At 41.4% G+C, this 19,933-nt stretch overlaps 1 protein-coding gene across 1 annotated transcript in view; it reads left to right on the forward strand.

The window, feature by feature from the left end:
• The window catches only part of OGFRL1 (opioid growth factor receptor like 1), a 164,063-nt gene that overhangs the window by 135,364 nt on the left and 8,766 nt on the right, over positions 1 to 19,933 (forward strand). The window contains exons 5-6 of the mRNA XM_085610924.1: positions 8,857 to 8,923; positions 15,054 to 15,199. Of these exons, the coding sequence (XP_085467050.1) occupies positions 8,857 to 8,923; positions 15,054 to 15,199 (213 nt within the window). The remainder of the gene's footprint in view (positions 1 to 8,856; positions 8,924 to 15,053; positions 15,200 to 19,933) is intronic.

Genomic DNA, 19,933 nt, shown 5'->3' on the forward strand with positions numbered 1-19,933 from the left:
ATTTGTTTAATTCGCGCAGATCAATAACCAATCGATATACTGGCGGCGCTGTAGGATCTGTTCGTTTAAGAATCGGTATTATCGGTGAATTACATATATTGGAGTCTGTTTCCACAACTACTCCTTGGGCAATGAGCTCGTCAATGATTTGTAGTAAAGCCACTACAGCATCTGGTGGTAACTTGTATTGTCGCATTCGTGGTAGCACCACTCCTGCCTTTAGTGTGACTCGATATGGTGTAATATTCATGCAACCAACATCAGTAGGGCCTTGTGCCCATAGGTGTGTAGGTAAAGTCTGCAGTCGGGGATCCATGTCTCTAGATACATAGTGACCTTTAAAATCACGTAAAAACAACCTTACTCCTTCCGGAGAACAACATATTATGGCTCCTAGGGCTTTCAACGTTTTTATTCCTAACAAGTTTTCTGGACATGATTTAGTAAGCAGTAAATCTGTAGTTCGGGTCAGAGGTCCTATCGTAAGTGGCAAAGGCTGTGATACTTCATTAACAATAGGTTTTCCTGAAAAACCAAGGGAAATATTCTGTGAGCCTGAGAGGGGTGCCCCTGGAACTTCACTACGTTTTATAGTTGTTCGACTTGCCCCTGTATCGAGTAAAAATTTTCTATCTTGACCTAATAATTTACTATGTACATAAGGTCCTTCTTGATCTACAGGAATCTCGATAAGGGGTAAGTCAACTTCCCTCTCTAGGCTTGTTCATGCGTAACGCTGATACTCGGGATATTCATACTGTGCGGTCTGATACATTTGTCGTGTTGTCGTCTGTGTGGCAGCAGCAGGCAACGGTGGTGCAGCTGGCACAAACTGTATTGGCTGTTGTGAGGCTGGCATGGCCTGGGCATGCTGCATAGCTCCTTGTTCATTCTGATCTTGTCTTAGTGGCCGTGATCTTTCTTGTGTTTTACCTATGGCGATATTATGTTTTAAAACTGGACAATCGTGTACGTAATGGCCTGGCTTTTTACAATAATTGCATGTCCCCTTTACAGGTCCTGCTGAATCGGAATGTGTCATACCCTTTTTATGTCCTTCAGCTGGAACTGTCTGGGAAACTAGCATTTTCATTTTCGTGTCTTTCATGCGTCTGTGTTCATGTTCTTGTTCCTCTTTAATTCTATTGTGGTGGTACTGTAACATTTGTAACATTTGTGTTGGAGTGTTACCTTGCCAGGTACTCTCGAATTTTAATACTCTATTCTTTACTGGGGGCAGAGCATTTTCTACTAATTTTGTTACAAACAGATGTGGGTATGATTCGCTACTTGCTTTTATGCCACTATTTATACCAAAACATTTTTCAAAACGGGCATAGTAATCACTAGTGTCTTCGTCTTGCTTCTGTTTACAGGCTGAAATTGTACCCCAATCTTCCTTTTTCGTAGTTAATAAACGTGGCAGTACCTGTACTAGTAGTCCTGGTAATGCCTTAGTTTTGTCCCCAAGCCCCGAACCTGGACCTCGGGCCCTTTCTTCTGCTTCTAATGCTGACCATTCTATCTTTTGATCACCTACCTCCCACTCTTTTTCCTTGAGTTTCTCATAAATGCCAGCAGGCATCAACACCTTTAATATTGTCATAATGTCGGGGTAGGTATATTCTCCCATGAGTAACATGTCTTTAATTTCTCGGTGAAACCCCGCTGGGTCCTTGTCATGACTGGGTACTACTTTCTTCATTTCTAACAATTCTATTTTCGATATAGGCGTATATACAAATACGCGTTTAAACTCGTTGTCCTCACCCTTTATTGGGTGCACTTCTCGTAAGGGATTCTGTCTATCTATGTGATACGTAGTTCTTTCCTTGACAGACAATGGAACATGTTCTGAACATACAAAAAGAATATACTGCTTTCTTGATTCTAGAATTTCTTTAATTAATTCAGTACCTGGACCTCTCCATTTATTCATAAGTAATTCAGTCAGTATGTCAGGCAAGGGACCAGGGTCCGAATGCTGACTCCGATATAGTATAATGAGTTGTTGAATCATATAAATCCCAGCTAACCTTTGTTCATCTGGGGTAAGATTCAAAAATGTGCGTACTACTGTATCATCACTATATTTTCCGGGACTGTCCACCCAATGGACAGCTGCCCTGGCTAAATCTTGTTCATCCATAGAATCGAGGAAATGATAACCCCTTCGTTCTTGTAGTAGTTTGTCGGCGGTTTGGAACGAATGCTCGTTAGACCTTATGTTAATTATAGGTATTTGAAAATTTCTGTTATTATCTGGACATATCGGATGTATTGAGTCAGTGTGATATCTAGTCTTACTCCTATTACAAGATCTTCCTCTACCTACATAGGCTATGGTGTCCGACTGTCCTGTGGGCAGTCCTGACCCTTCTTCCTCGTTTTGTTCGAACTCGTCTACCTCTAATCGCTCTTCGTGTAGGCGTTCTATTTCTTTACGGATCTTTCGGCACATGGCTATTATACAGTTTTGTTTATCATGTCTCCCTTCCGATATATTCTGGCTCCATCTTGTAAGAATTTTCATGGCTTCCGGGTCTACCCCCGGTCGGTCTTGATTTCTGATCACACAGTTTATGAGGAAACGTAACAGTTCCCCCTGTATCTCTACTTTCTGGTATTCCATAGCTCTGTAAATACATTCTGGATCTCGTCCTGTTTGGACAAAATGATATATATTATCTAGATGCGCAGTCATTCCTGGTAACTTCGCTAAATACACTGCGGCTCGTCTGATACGCAATGATGCTAGGGTCATTTCGTCCTCCTTTCCAGGCACCGGGTCATATCTACAGTCTATAAGAAGTTCCTTAAGCGTACGGGTACTAAGGAGTTTGGGTGTACGTGAATGCGCTGACTCTTGAAAAGTAAGTTTATTTATTCTGGGTGGCGTAGAAAAGACATTGGTAGCTCCTCCCGCGGCCCCATCTGGGGCGTCGGGTGTAAAAGGATTCGTCGAACGTGACACAGCAACTACAGGTGTGGACACAGCCATAGAAGTAGCTGTAGGAGCGGATACAGAAACAGATGTGCTTGCCGGAACTTGTGACTCGATTTGTTGCTGCAGGGATACGGGTACTGGATCTTGGCGTTGAACCTCCCTGGTATGCGGTCTATGTAGGGCAGAGTTAGCATACTCGGGAGCTGCGTCATCTAAATATGAGGAAAGAAAAACATCTTCTGCGGTTCTAGGATGCCCCTTAGGATGTACCTTTATTGGGAACAATGGGGTTGGCAAGTCTTTTGGTGTCTCTGGAGTAGCCTTAGGTAATCCTTCGGCCAGGAGAGGATACATACCATTCATAAGGGCATTTCTTTGTCTGTCTACTCGTTCTGATTTTACTCGGATACCTTCCTCAATTAATAGATTCTCTCGAACTTTATTGGAATTCTCTTTACTCTTCTCCTCCTGTCTACGTGCTTTTTCTGTTCGTCTATGTGATTCTTTACGCCATAATTCAACGGCGTCTTTCTGTGACTGTCTGACTTTTCTTTTCCATAACTCTTCCTCGACTTTCATGATGCACTCTGCATCCCAAGTCCCCGCTGTGGGCCACCTTTGACTTTCTGGTAATCCCTTGGTATAGTCTACCCATAAATCAAGAAATAATATAGCGTCTAAGCCATGTTTGTGATACATAAAGTGCCCTGGAGTGTCCCTAGGGGGAATAGGGACGGCTTCTTCGAGAACCCCTTTTCTGGTAGTGATCTGTCTTAATTTCGAAAAGAGCGGCATATTGAGAACTGACCTTATACTTGATTTTGACCTGATACTTGAATTTGAACAGACTTAATACAATAAACACGATAATGAACAGTCATTCATACCACGATATTCAGAACATACTTAAACACTTTAAACATTTAACATTAAACCATTAACTGAAACAACAATGATGATCGTCTGCATAACTAATCACCAAGCTTAATTCTCGACAATAACTAGACAATAACTAGACACTTCGGAATACTTCGGAATACTTGATATACTGCTAAACAGTACAGATACACTGCTAAAACAGTGCAGACCGGATTTGTGTACCCAAACCCGTCTTGACCGGCACAACCTATGTGCACGTCAGAAATGCCTCCCCAGCAATGGTACTCACCGGGTAGCTTCGGAAACGGAAGGCCTCAGTAACTTGAACTTGAACCGGACCGGACTCGACTCGACTCGACTCGTCGGACACTGGGCTTGACTTCGGACTGGTGGGTCTCTGTATACCTCGGATCTTGCTCTCTCAGCTAGGCTCTGGTCGGGATACTTCGCACTTCTCACCGCCTCGTCTGGGTGTTGATTGCAGTCTCAGTCGCCCCCGCTTGACCGGAGGGAGATACAGGAAATCCTGCCGGTACGCGTTATTGTCCGTCCAGCTGTGGCAGGAGACCGGGCCTGCAACACACCGCCGGCGCGTGAGATGAGAAAGTGTCCCTGTTCGGGCGCCATCATGTGGTAAATATTTCTCCTTTACCGGGACTGAATTTGGTACAGAAACATTATAAAATAGCTCAGTAAAATGAGAGGCAGAATCCGTGATATTAGAGTTTCGGAATGGGCTTTATTCCAATAAGCGATTATAATCGGATGCCTCAAGTTCCATCACCACGGGGGTTCAGGAAGTGAAGTACATACTTTATTGACAAGCAGTAACTTTTATAATACATACATTATAATGAAGTGAATACAGTAGGCGTAACAATTGATAAGGACATTGACGTTTGGTTTGCGTAACCGAAAATGGGTGTAATAATGAGTAAAAAGGAACATGATTGGTTGTGATGTCATGTATAGGTGGATCTATAAGATAATACTTGGCATGGATGCGCGCGCAGCAGTATGACGTGTAATTGACGTGTAACTAGGGGGTGACGGGGACTTGACATTTAGCTCTATATGTGGAGACGAGAAGTCTGGGAGGTCAAGTCAACCTAATCCCAAATCATATCTAACATCCTATGTTTAAAGAACTGTGTTATCCACAAGGGAAGGGCTCTCGGACAAAATCTATTCTATACTGACTGTGCGTGCATGTACAAGCGTCTAAGTGTCTACACTAAATGCGAGGGGGTAGGAATATTCCATGGTAACGGGGCTATGAATTACTTGCATGAAGACAGAGAAGCCGGGCCTTTTGCTTGGTAACTGGAAGAATGTTTACTTAAACTACTAGGCAGGAATGCATCGGCTGAGGGGGAAGCAGATAATTCGAAGGTGAAATACAGTTCTTGGCAGAGAGTAAGCTGATGTCAGGCTTCGTGAGCAGCGCAGAGAATGAGACAAAGTTCATGGTCACAGATGCAGGCTCGGACTGGAGCTTTTAGAGGCAGAAGGCAAGAAGAGTTTGATGACAGAATCAGGGCCTACTTGCCTGGACTGAAAAATGGCATAAGTGAACCATATAAAGCCGGTGGCCTTTCATATTTAAGAATGGAATATCCGGCCTATTCATGGCGGATCTGGCAGAGGACATGTTGACGGTGGACACGCATGTGTTTGCGTCATCAATACTGGAACTGGAGGGAACATACATGTACTTGCGACATGCACATAGAACCGTTGGGGTCCAAGATAGGGGACATAACTGACCAGGAAAATCCATATTTCCACAGTGGAAGGACACTGCAAACAGGTCCTGATGTCTCATACATAGGTTGTCTATTCACAAAAGGCTTCTTTTTAAATCTTTGGTTCTGGTTTTTAGGTCCTTCCATGTTACTGGCCTTCGAATATTTATCCGAATGCTTCTGTCATTACAGGATGCAGAGAACGCATAGACCTTAAAATCCATTTCACTAAAACCTCCTACTTTCAGTCAAAAATCTGTAGGAGGCAAATCTTTAGTTGCCTTGGGATCCAAGGTTTGGAACCAGCTTCCTGGTTCTCTTTGTCTTATGACAAATGAAGCCAGCTTTAAGAAGAGCCTGAAAACAAACTTGGTTGTTCTTGAGTGCCAGATAAACTGTCGTTGCCCAGTCTTACTAGCTTTGCCTCAGGGGTCTCAACTCCTTCCATTTCCTCCGTTTGTGTTATTCTTAGATGTTTTTTAATTGATTTATTTTGCAATGGTTTATTTGAGGATTGGTGTTTGAGCTAGCACCAGGATGCTGTGTTTGAGTGACCTGATGCTTTACAAGTACTGTTTTCATTTCATTTCATTCAAATGTAGCATGATCAATTTCATATTGTTGTCCAGAGAATTTAGTTAACAGCTGATTTTAAAATCACTCTGAATTGTGTAAGTGACCATAACCACCTTGTATTATCTATACATTTAATTGGTGATAACAGGAGCAAAACTATTGAGGCAAATCCTGTTGTTTATTCAGCTAATAAGGGCCTGGAAATTAAGTGGGGATTTTGTTGACCCAACCTTGTTTAATGAGAATTTGATTATAGAAAATGAGGATCCAGTAATTATCTGCCTGTCCACAGATACTTCGACAAGCACTATAATAAATAGTTTTTTTTATTTTTATGTCAATCTATTTCTAAATCCCTCATGGCAAAACCTATGGATCAGAATGGTGTGCTTCCCACCAAGGAAGGCTTCACCTAATCACACTGCTTCTATCCCACGGGGGGATGTATACAAGTTTATCTGTGTCAATAAAAATACTCCAAAAGTGTATTCCAATTGTGTTCTTTTACATGCATTTCAATATGCAGATCGATGTTTTAGGCTTGTAAATTTCAACAATCCCAATGCATTTTGGGCTAGGTGTCCTTCATCAGGGAATTTTCAACTCTATAAAGTGATAAAAAGGCAAAATGAGAATTGGGTCTCAAGGGGGTCCAAGAAATGTTAGAACTCATACTCCTTCACCTCACCAGGGTCAAGTCATGATATAAACCGGGTGGTGTGTATACCATACCGTTAAAGAGTAAAAGAGTCTGTATAGAATGTTAAAACCAGCAAGAAATTCTGAAATCAGAGGGTGCCCCTGAGCTCACCAATTAAGAAGATAAAGGGTGTTGTATCAGGATGTTAACGTGCAAGCAAGTGTCTTAATGTGTGTCTATGAATGCCAGGTGTCACTGGCGTTCATGCGTGTGGGTATGGTTTAAGCATGCCATACACCGACTGGGGATAAGATAGCATGAAGTAAAGGGTTTCGGTTTTAATTTTTGATCGCAGTTTGATCTGTTTCAACCATTTATGCATTACTCAGGAATTTTATGTATTTTGTGGTGTTAATTAGTTTTTCTATTTCTGTTTTTTTTATTTAAATTACAATATTGACTATTATGTAATGCATTTTTATGTTTTTGTAATTTTATGGCTATTTAGCCAAATAAAGTTATTTGACTGAGTACTTGTAATTTTATTAAATATGTGCTTTTGAAATAACATTTAAAATAATAATTTGGAGAATAGTGTTTGTTCTCATCAGAATTAAAGACTGCCACAACTTGCTTGTAAAATCCGCACAGCGGATATCACAAATGATTAGTCTTTTTTTTTTTTGCATCCCTGTTTCTTTTTTATTGTGCAAGTAATTTGTGTACTTTGTATTTGTGTGCTGTTAGGTGATGTTTTAATACCAACAGAGCTAAATCATGTTTAATGTTGCATTTGAACTTATTGATTAATATGCCTGAATAATTTACAAATTGTGTAAGCTAGGCATGGATGCACCCTTTATTTTACTAGCCCTGGTTTTTGTTGTGCTCAGACAGACCCTCTGAAACCTTTTACTCGTCATCCAGATGCTGGTCTCTGACAAAGCACAAACATCTAAAATCATTCTATACTTTCTGTAGTCAAGCATGAGGGACAAAATTGACTTTGACAATTTTGTTTGGCCAGTGCATGGTTTTTTTTTCATTGGTGGTTCAGTGTGTCTTTTTTTATGAAGGAGTGCATGCCACTCCTGTTGTTTGGCTTTCAACTGTGTTTGTGCTGGGCCTAAACATAGCAGGCAGTGCTGCAACATCCATGGGAGCCATTCTGATGCGATGCAGCTCTTTACGCCTTCTTTGTGTGTGCAGTGAATAATCAAATCAAACTTACCGATAGAGAAATATTGGTTCAGTGGGGGCAATTCAGCTGAATAAAAATAATGATGGCCCGATTACGATGCCGGACGGAAATCCTCCGACCAGCTGTCGGTGGCTATCTGGCCAAAATCGTAGGTTTCAGTCCAACCGCTGTTTTAGAATGACGGCGTTCGGAGTGAAGCCTGCGGGGGGATTCTGATGCGCTTCCGAAGCCACCATAATCCCCTAATGATGGTGGAGCCAGGCTCGATTCGGCAGTCTGGATTATAATACCACTTTCCAACAGCCTTTTCATGTCAGCCTTTCTAACATGAAAAGGATGTATGAAAGTGTCTTTGGGAGCCCCTGGCAGGACCCCCTTCCCCCTGGCCCTCTGCTATGATGTCTGGGGGGCACCGTAGCCCCCCTAAACATACCTTCACTGTGTGGCAGGCACTGCATGGTGCCTGCCACACGGTGCAGGGATGTTTGAAAACATCCATTTCCCGATGGTATCTTGTGCTGCAGGCCTTTTCCAACCGCCGCACAAGCTGCCATTGGGAAATGGATCTTCCCGACCTCCGCATTAAAATCAAGTGGTCGGAACCGCCGACCTATGGTCGTCGGATCCAGACCGCAGTGGTGTCATCCGCTTGACATCGTAATTATCACCCATGTGTCATTTTTTTTAAACTAGAGATATAGTAGATGACCTGTAGTATTTATTTATGTTGTATTATAGTAAATTATTAAAATAGTATGTTTAAAACAAATAGAACTGTACTTTCATGTGAGTGCGTAAGACATTTTATGGGTATTTATGTGGGGATTTTGTTGGCTCACACAAAGTGTAACTTTGTATTTTTTTGCAGGCTTTTTCCTTTGAGGGAACAAGGCTTGAACTTCTATGCAAAGGAATTGACTACTTTTGAGATTGAGGTAAAATAAGCTGGTAAAATGTTTAATACTGTCAAAACATAAGTACCTAAAGCAGACAAAGGTATTTTTTTGGCAGGTTTGGCTTACTTGTGCTTGCACCACTCATGGAAAATTAGTGCACTGAACATAAAAGAAGGCAGTAGGCTGGTTGCTATATGAATTATGTTGTGGCTAGTTGAGAGAAGTGTGCAAGCTCAATCACTCAAGAATGGAGTTTGCCCTTGTCACATACTTGCCTTGGTGGAAACAAAGTGCAGTTTGTGTAGAGAGGTGTTGAATTCAAGAGGCAGGAACTTAAATATCTTTAAGAATTGTAGGTTTATTCAGAAACCGAGCACAGCACAAGTTGTAGGGAGAGAGGTATTCAGCAGAATGACAGGGTCTTAGAACTTTATACATGAAGCAACCATTCTAAGAACCCACCAAGTTCCAAAAGGAATGAGGGAGGTATGAACATACTTTAAAGGAATACAATACATCTCTTTCCTTTAACAAACAAATATGAGAATAACAAAAATTTATTTTATAGCTAGCAACACAGACTAGAAATATGAAGCAGAAAAATAACATCTTCAGGAATCCAAAAGATCTAAGACCAGCACAAAGAATTGACGCACTAAGCAACTCTTCTGACATTCCACACCCTTCCATCCTGTGTTATGACACTATTAGAATTCACCTTACCAATTTTAATAGGTGGTCCAAAATTAGAACACCCCTTTCTTTTGAGACCTGGTTTCCGTATTCTTACCCAATCTCCAATCACAAAAGATGGTTCTCTGACATTCATTTTTGAATCCTAAAACTCCTTCATTTTTTCCTGCTTTTGTCGTACTTTACTTGACACTCTCTTCAAGTTTTCCTCACAATCATCACCCATAGAACTTCCAGCCATCTTCTCCTTAATCCACCAGGATAAACTTTAGAAACAGGTTCCCTTCCCCTAAGGAGCCAGAAAGGACTCTGTTCAGTAGTGGAGTGTGGAGTAATACGATATGCCCAAAGTCTCTCTCTAAGCACACTTTTCCATTCCTTTCCCGATTTCCTAGCGGAGTCAACCCCATCTTTAAGCACTCGATTGAACCTTTCAACCTGACCATTCCCTTGTGGCTCATATAGAGCAGTAGTACAGTGTTTGATGTTATGTAATTTCAGAAATTTTTCCATCTCCCAAGATTTTAGTTGTACCCCATTGTCAGTCACAAGCACTTCAGGAAAACATTCCCTAGCAAAAATCTCTTTAAAAAATTCAATGACAACTTGCGTGGTGGCATGATGGACAAACTTAACCTCTGGCCACTAAGAATGATAATCAACGATTACCAATGCGAAGCGAGAATCTTGAGGTAAAGAATTAAAAGGTCCAGACACATCAAAAGCAATCTTCTGCCAAGGATACTTTGGCCATGGTATAGGTTTAAGAGGAGCTGGAAAAGATTTCAACATTTTATCACTATTAATACATTCAAAACACTCTCTGACCGTCCTATCTACAGTCTTATCCAACCCAGGCCACCAAAAGCTAGATCTAATCAATCTTTTCATGGATGACATCCCTGGATGCCCTTCATGTGCTAATTTCAAATTTTTACTTTGTATACTCTCAGGAGGTACACATTTCCCATTTTTGAAAATCAAATCATTTTCAACAACTAACTGTAGCAACTTGTGAAAAGGACCTGAGTTCCACAGGGAGATTTCTACTCTCAGGCCATCCATTAAGAATAACATTCTTAAAAGTGTCCCAAGTTTTATCACATTTAGCACTGTTGATCCATTAATTCTCAGAAATTCCAGAGAATTCTTCAGAAACAAAATCTGTCACAGAAGCAATCATCTCAACATCCTGTGAAACTTCTATTTCCTCCGTTTTGGGAGAAAGACAATCTGCAGTAGCATTATGTCTACCTGGAACATATTCAACAGAAAAACTGTACTCTTGCAACCTGGACATAAGCCTACTAATCCTTGCAGTAGCATTCCACTCACCTCCAGGAGATAAAATAGAAACAAGGAGCTTGTGATCAGTGCGAAGTACAAACCTATTTCCCCAAATGAAATTCCAAAAATTCTCAATTCCCCAAACACATCCAAGAAGTTCCTTTTCTATAACAGAATACCTCCTTTCAGTCTCATTGAGAGTCCGGGAAGCCAAAGCTACACACCACTCACTTTTATCAGCCTTCTGAGATAACACTCCACCTAAACCATACATGCTTGCATCTACTGTGACAATGCAAGTTTTATTAATACAGAAAGGTCTCAAAGTGGGAGCATGAAGTATATCCTTCTTGATAAGTTGGAATGCACTTTCTTGTTCCTGTCCCCAACAGAATTCCACTTTGTTCCTAGTAAGCTCCCTCAATGGCTCCATTTTCGTAGCAAAGTCCTTGATAAATTTGCTATAATACTCACATAGTCCAGAGAAAGATAGCAACTTTACTTTGTTATCCGGAGCCGGGGCATTAACAATAGCTACGACCAAGGATCTCTTCGGAACAACACCATTTCCAGATAAAGTATGTCCTAAATACTCAACACTCTCACGAAACATTTTACATTTTTCTTGTTTCAAAGTCAAACCATTCTGCTCTAGACGACCACACACTTCCTTAATATGCTCTGCATGTTTCACCGCATTTGGAGAAAAAATTATGATGTCGTCTTGGAAACACCTAACAAATCCCTCCAAATCTTTGAAAATGTGATACATTGCTCTCTGGAAGACTGACGCCGCAGAGGCCAACCCAAAAGGCATCCTCTTAAATTGGAATAGCCCCGGTGACGTCAAAAAGGCAGTACAATTTTTTGAATCTTCAGTAAGTGTAACCTGGTGATAGGCAGAGCGCAAATCAAACGTTGAATTTTTTTTTTCTCCTTCAAGCATGGAAACAACCTCGTTAATGTTGGGAAGAGGATGGCAGTCCACAATCAAATTTGCATTGAGAGCTCTCAAATCAACACACAACCTCAAACTTTATCAGCCTTCCTTGCAAGAACAATGGGAGAAACCCACTCAGAAGACTCCACTTCCTCTATAATATCTTCATCAATGAGGTTTTGCACAAGTTTCATTAAATCTTCCCTGACACAAATGGGAACAGATCTAAGCTTCTGTCTCACAGGGCATGCTCCACGTTTAAGCTTAATTTTATGGGAACATTTGTTAAGTTTTCCCAACTTGTTAGAAAAGAGATTGGGGAAAAGATTGATTATGTTCTCACTCTCACTCTTGAAACTTTCCCCACATTTGGAATCCATAGAATCATTGAATTGGGCCACAAGTAGAGCTCCTGGGATTCAGGATAATTCCCAGAGACCACTGGTCTTTCCATCCCAATACATTCACACCCTTGACAGCAACATACATCTTAATATTTGCAACACGACCTTTAAATTCTACGACTGTTTCCACAAAACCATCCATATCAATTACAGATCCATCAAATCCTTTGGCAATAATATCGGACTTCTTCAAACTATCAGTAGAAAACTTTCCCTTAAAACGCTCCAAAAAAATTCCCTGGTGATTATGGTCCAAGGTGACCCAGAGTCAGCCATCAATTCTAAATCTACATCCTCTATATGCACATTACAAATGGGGAGGCTTTAGAACTTCTATACTTCCGCCAACATTAGCTACATAGAGAAGCATACCACCTTCAGTATCTTCTCCTCCCCTCTCATTGGAATCACTCTTAATAAACGAAACTTTATTTTTTGTGTTTCCAGACTCTCGTCCCCTGGGATCTCTACAGACATAAGAAAAGTGACCACACCACCACATCTTTTACACTCTGTTCAATGCTGGACATTTAGGAAATGAAGCACCATGGTTAGGACTCCCACATCTAAAACAACAGAAACTTTTGTCTGATCTATTGAAAATCCTTTGACTACTCTGACTAGAAGTCTCACTACTCACAGATGGTGACAAATGTTCTAAATTAACACGTGGCGCATCACCCTTAATAGCACAAACATCCTCAACACCTCCCTTGTTGTCTGTATGTACACACTTCACCTATTTTATTAGATTGTTCCATTGCTTTAGCTGTGTTGATCACATCGCACAAATTAGGGTCACCCATAATCCAAAGCTGTTCGTGGATTTTCGTACTTTTGATATGTACTATAATTTGATCACGAATCATCTCATTAGTCATGGGACCAAAGTTACAATGTATCGACAAAGCTCGTAAACCTGTGAGGAAGTCATCAAACTTTTCATTTTCTTCTTGAGCCCTGGTATAGAAATTATACCTATTTAATGCAACACTAAAGGTGGGTTTAAACCGATCTTCTATCCTTTATAATGCATCTTCAAAAACATTTCTATCTCCACCTCCATCAATTTGAGGAAGAGTTCTAAATACAAGTTGTCCTTCCGACCCTAAACAATGTAAAAAAAAAATTTTCTTTCTCTCAGCTGCAACTCTTTCACCATCAATTGCCTTGAGATACGTAAGAAACTCTTCCTTCCATCTAGACCAGGGTATAGGAGGGACCCCTTTAACTTGAAGAAATTTGGCAGGTGGCTCGAACTGCATGTTTAAAATTGCAGAGCACTATGACTCAATATAAATTTCTCACAGAAAAATTATATCTAATCAAGTGTGAAAATATTATGATTATTAAACTATCAGATAAATCATGTACAACTTTAAAGTTCATAAGTTCTCAAATCTGAAATAAAAGGAAAGTCAATTAGTGCCAAATCCGTTGTTGAAGATTATGGTGAAAATGAACTTTTGTTAGATAAAATAGTTGCCAAGTTCGAATTTGCTGCTGAAATCCAAGTGATGTTGAAGATATGATCAAAGGAAAACTTCGAAGAGAAACTCAAACATCAAGTTCAAAAAACAACTGAATTTGAATTCCTCCTTTCAAACAAAAATAATATTTTGAGATAAAATAATAGTCTGTCAGTAATAATACTACCTCCAGCAGTAGCACTCTTTACAGGCTTCTGTGTACATTTAACAACGCTCTCCACTTCAACGCACGTCGTAACAACTTTCCATTTCTGTCAGGCCAATCTCCGTAGCGCGTTGCTAGATAGCAGAGGATAACAACCTCAAGATGGCTCCCTTACTCAATGTGACCTTTACAACTCTCGCGTGATCTTACACGCGAGGACAGAGAAACCAGGAAGGACTGATGACGCTGTCCTCACAATGAAGAGGAACGCTGGTAAAGGTCGGGCGCGATGGCGGAGTGTGACAGTAAATCCAAAAGACGCTCGGAGCCAACGGTCACCTCCCGATAATTGAAAGGTACCGTAGGTTGAAGCAAAATTATTTTCCCTTTGTACTCGCAGAAGTCCATATGAAGTTTTTTTAAATATGCTGGAAATGTTCAAAATAGTGATGATAAATATGTTGTTAAATTCACGAACGAAGACACTGGCTCCTGTGCTGGGAAACGGCAATTAGTGGCAGCAGTATCTCCAAGAGGTTCCTTCAGAGTTCTTCCAATAGTCGCCGAAAATTGTTGAATTCAAGAGGCAGGAACTTGAATATCTTTAAGAATTGTAGGTTTATTCAGAAACCCAGCACAGCACAAGTTGTAGGGAGAGAGGTATTCAGCAGAATGACATGGTCTTAGAACATTATACATGAATCAACCATTCTAAGAACCCACCAAGTTCCAAAAGGAATGAGGGAGGTATGAACATACTTTAAAGGAATACAACACAAGGGTTTTGAAGCAGGCATTTGTAGTGATAGATGCATGATCCTCAATTTTAAACAAGGGCTCGGTTGGTCACGTCTCTCTTTGCATTAGGGCGAAGTATTGCTAAGAAGTGATCGCTAGCAAGAAATATGAACAATTGTGGATGGCTAAGCACAGTAAAATAATTTTAAAAGGAACGTCTATAGCTGTTGCTATGTGGCAAAATTATTTAGTACATGTTCGAGCAGGAACATAATAAACGCTATAAGACCTTATAAATGCCAAATGCATGTTTATGTCAAAGAGCTTAAGTACATGTTAATCATTTTCGTTGATCAGGAAATGCGACCACACTTTTGATTTGTTTTTGAGCAGAATTAGGAGAATGTTTTAGATGTTAAAAATTGTTTATTTGTGAAACCAATTGTCAATAATCGTGAGTTTGTCTCCTTAGGAATTCAAAAAAACAAAAGAAGCAATTAAAAAGTTTCTGTTGGCTTACAAAATGATGCTGGAGTTTTTTGGAATTAAACTGGCGGATAAAAATGGAAATGTTACAAGAGCTGCTAACTGGCAAGACAGATTTCAGCATTTAAATGAGTAAGTTACAACTAGATTGTATGTCACAAATTCATGATTGCTCATCGTTACTGTTCTAGTCTGAACCTTTAGCCTACTTGAAGTTTCATAGTGCCTTTTATAATCTAAATTGGCATTTTAATTATAATGTTTCAAATCAACCCAACCGTGAATGTGGTTACCTAACCCGTTTTCTCCTTCGCCAACAATGTGTGTGTATAGATATATATACATTCACTGGAAAACCCATAGGTTTCAGAGATGTTGTAGCTAGAAATTAACATTTAAAAAACATTTGAAATTCACTGAAAAAAGCCATAGGTTACAGGGACGTTATAGATAGTTGGACATTTACAAAACCGGAGAAATTCAGCCGTTCTAGTTAGTTGAGGTAACTGTAACTCGTGCCCAAGCAATGCACTGCTGATGACGTCACATATTACATCACTCATGCCATGGTCAGTGACATCACTGATGACATCATCCAGTGACTGTGTTTCTATAAAGTTTAAATATGTTTTATATATATATATATAGGCCACAGTGTATTGAAGAATGTATGGGTGTATGACTGTCTGAATGGATGATTTAGTAGGTGCGTGACTGACAGTATAAATGAGTGATTCAACGTGTCTAATTTAATGCATGGGTTAGTGACTAAATGGTGTGAATGTCTATCAGTCTGTGTTGGTGTGTAAGCGACTGCATGGGTTGGTGAGTAGCTACATGAGTGTCTATATGGGTTATTGATTGGTTTTCTGAGTATCTGTATGGGTGCCTCAGTGTCTGTGTTGTGACTTTGTGCATAGATGTGTGAGTGGGTGATTCACTGGGTGTATGGGTTCAAGAGTGCATCTGTGAAGTGCTGTATGGGTGGGTGAGTGTGTATATGGGTGTGTTGGTGAGTGTTTAGATGTCTCAGTGGTACATGTGTGAGTAACATATGTGAAAGGTAGTATATGTGAGTGTTGGAGTATATAAATGACTGTATGTGAGAGTGAGTGCCTGTGAGAGTGGCTGTATGGATGAGTGTGTACTTGTGTCAGTGATTGTATAAGAGAGTAAGTATGCATTAGTATCTGTATGAATAAGTCAGGTGGTGTGTGTTTATAATTGTGTATGTGAGTAAATGGGAGCGTGATTGATTCTTTGCATGACTATGTGTGTGAGTAACTATGGGTGAGTGGCTGTGTGTGTGTCTGTATAGGTGTATGAGTGTATATGATAGTGCTGTATTGATGAGTGGCCATATGGGTGAATGAGTAGATGTGTGTGCAGACCTAGGAATCATTGAGTGGGTATGTAGTAACTGGTATTGGTGTGTCTTTGGTTTCGAAAATGGTAGTCTGTATTTTAGAGTGGGTGTATCAAAGCTTATATTAGGGTGTGATGAGGTGCGTAAGATTATCACGTGGATGATGTAATCAGTGATGTCATTTGAGATGTTATCAGTGATGTCACTGACCATGTGATGTAATATGTGACGTCATCAGCAGTGCATTGCAGGGGCGCGAGTTATAGTTTCCTCAACTAAATATAATGGCCAAATTTCTCTAGTTTTGTGCGAGTGAAATGTCCAACTAACTATAACGTCCCTGAAACCTGTGTTTTGTTAATGAATTTCAAAGGTTTTGTTAAATGCTAATTTCTAACTATTACGTCCCTGAAACCTATGGTTTTGTCAGTGAATTTCTAAGGTTTTTTAAATGCTAATTTCTAACTATGCCTACAGAGTTAGGACATGTGCAAAAAGAGGAAAAAGGCGCAGAAAGAAGCAAGAGAAATGCAGAAAGAGGCAACAGAGGTCTAGAAAGACGAAGAAAGGTGCAGAAAGAAGCAATAGATATGCAGAAAAAAAACAAAAAACGGTGCAGAAAGAGGCCTTGTTGCAAAGTCATCCTGTGCCCCCAACCTTTTGCTGACTGGTACTGGTGGTAACTGACTCTGACTAACCAGGCCCGGAGCCAGTGCTATGCTGAAAGACACTTAGAATACAGTGAAAACACCTACATATACTAGGGTACACTATGAGTTGGGGTACCCCTGTGATTGGCATGACCTCCCCTGTAAGGCCTTAGTACATAATAGGGCAGGGGGTTTAAAACTACCTCTAAGTAAGAGGTGCTGAAAGAAGCAAGAGCTGTGCAGAAAGAACCAACAGAGGTGCAGAAAGAGGGAACAGGGATGCAGAAAAAAGCAAGTGAGGTGCAGAAAGACGCTAGAGAGGTGCAGAAACAACCAAGAGAAGTGCAGCAAGAGGCAAGAGAATTGCTGAAAGAAGCAACAGAGGTGTGGAAAGAAGCAAGAGAGGTACAGAAAGAGGCAGTGAGGTGCAGAAAGAGGCAAGAGGTTCAGAAAATGGCAAGAGAACAGCAAAAAGAGGCAAGAGGGATGCGAAAAAGGGAAGAGAGGTGCACGAAGACGGAAGACAAGTACACAAAGAGACAACAGGGGTGCCGGACGAAGCAAGAGAGGTGCAGAAAGAGGCAATAGAATTGCAGAAAGAGGCAAGTGAGGTGCAGAAGGATGCAAGAGAACTGCAGAAAGAGGCAAAAGAGTTACAGAAACAGGCATAAGGGGTGTAGAAAGAGGGAACATGTGTGCAGACAGAGTCAAGAGAGGTGCAGAAAGGCAAGAGGGATGCAGAAATATGCAAAAGAGGTGCATAATGAAACCTAGAGCAGTGCAGAAAGAACCAACAGAGGTGCAGACAGAGGCAAGAGGGGTGTAGAAAGAGGTAGGAGAGGTGCATAAAGAGGCAAGAGGGGTGCAGAAAGAGGCAAGAGGGGTGCAGAAAGAGGCAAGAGGGGTGCAGAAAGAAGGAAGAGAAGTGCAGAAAGAAACAACAGAGGTGCTGAAAGAGACAAGAAGGGTGCAGAAAGAAGCCAGAGGAGTACAGAAAGAGGCAAGAGAGATGCAGAAAGAAGCAAGTGAGGTGCAGAAAGAGCAAGAGAGCTACAGAAAAAAGAGTGAGGTTCAGAAAGAGGCTCTTGAGGTGCAGAAAGAGGCACAAGAAGTGCAGAAAGGCAAGAGAGGTGCAGAAGGAAGAGGGAGGTACAGAAAGAGGCAAGTGAGTAGCAGAAAGAGCAAGAGAGGCAAGGGAAGTGCAGAAACAGGCAAGAGAATTGCTGAAAGAAGCAACAGGGGTATAGAAAGAAGCAAGAGCAGTGCAGAAAGAACCAACAGAGGTGTAAAAAGAGATGAGAGGTACAGAAAGAGGCAGGAGGGGTGCACAAAGTGGTAAGTAAGGTACCGAAAGAGGCAGGAAGAGTACATAAAGAAGGAAGAGAAATGCAGAAGGAGGCAAGATAATTTTTGAAAGTAGCAACAGAGGTTTAGAAAGAAGCAAGTGAAGTGCATGAAGAGGCAAGTAAGGTGCAGAAAGAAGCAAGAGCAGTGCAGAAAGAACCAACAGAGGTACAAAAAGAGGCAAGAGGGGTGCAGAAAAAGGCAGGAGAGATGTACAAAGAGGCAAGACAAGTACAGAAAGAGGCAGGAGGGGTGCAGAAAGAAGGAAAGGAAGTGCTGAAAGAAGTAACAGAGGTGCTGAAAGGCACGAAGGGTGCAGAAAGAGAAACAGAGGTCCAGAAAGAGGCAAAAGAGTACAGAAACAGGCAGGAAAGGTGCAGAAAGAGGGAACAGGGGTGCAGAAAAAAGCAAGTGAGGTGCAGAAAGGGGCAATAGAGGTGCAGAAAGACGCTAGAGAGGTGCAGAAACAACCAAGAGAAGTGCAGCAAGAGGCAAGAGAATTGCTGAAAGAAGCAACAGAGGTGTGGAAAGAAGCAAGAGAGGTACAGAAAGAGGCAGTGAGGTGCAGAAAGAGGCAAGAGAGGTTCAGAAAATGACAAGAGAACAGCGGCAAGAGGGATGCGAAAAAGGGAAGAGAGGTGCACGAAGACGGAAGACAAGTACACAAAGAGACAACAGGGGTGCCGGACGAAGCAAGAGAGGTGCAGAAAGAGGCAATAGAATTGCAGAAAGAGGCAAGTGAGGTGCAGAAGGATGCAAGAGAACTGCAGAAAGAGGCAAAAGAGTTACAGAAACAGGCATAAGGGGTGCAGAAAGAGGGAACATGTGTGCAGACAGAGGCAAGAGAGGTGCAGAAAGAGGGAAGGTGGGTACAGAAAGGCAAGAGGGATGCAGAAATGTGCAAAAGAGGTGCAGAATGAAACCTAGAGCAGTGCAGAAAGAACCAACAGAGGTGCAGACCGAGGCAAGAGGGGTGTAGAACGAGGTAGGAGAGGTGCACAGAGGCAAGAGGGGTGCAGAAAGAGGCAAGAGGGGTGCAGAAAGAGACAAGAAGGGTGCAGAAAGAAGCCAGAAGAGTACAGAAAGAAGCAACAGAGCTGCAGGAAGAGGCAGGAGAGCTGCAGAAAGAGCAAGAGAGCTACAGAAAGAGGCAAGAGAGGTACAGAAAGAAGAGTGAGGTTCAGAAAGAGGCAAGAGAGGTGCACAAAGTGGCAAGAAAGGTACAGAAAGAGGCAGGAGGAGTACATAAAGAAGGAAGAGAAATGCAGAAGGAGGCAAGATAATTCTTGAAAGAAGCAACAGAAGTATAGAAAGAAGCAAGTGAAGTGCATAAAGCGGCAAGTAAGGTGCAGAAAGAAGCAAGAGCAGTGCAGAAAGAACCAACAGAGGTACAACAAGAGGCAAGAGGGGTACAGAAAAAGGCAGGAGAGATGTACAAAGAGGCAAGACAAGTACAGAAGGAGGCAGGAGGGGTGCAGAAAGAAGGAAAAGAAGTGCCGAAAGAAG

This window comes from Triturus cristatus, chromosome 6 (assembly GCF_964204655.1).
Source record: "Triturus cristatus chromosome 6, aTriCri1.1, whole genome shotgun sequence".
NCBI classification, from domain to species: domain Eukaryota; kingdom Metazoa; phylum Chordata; class Amphibia; order Caudata; family Salamandridae; genus Triturus; species Triturus cristatus.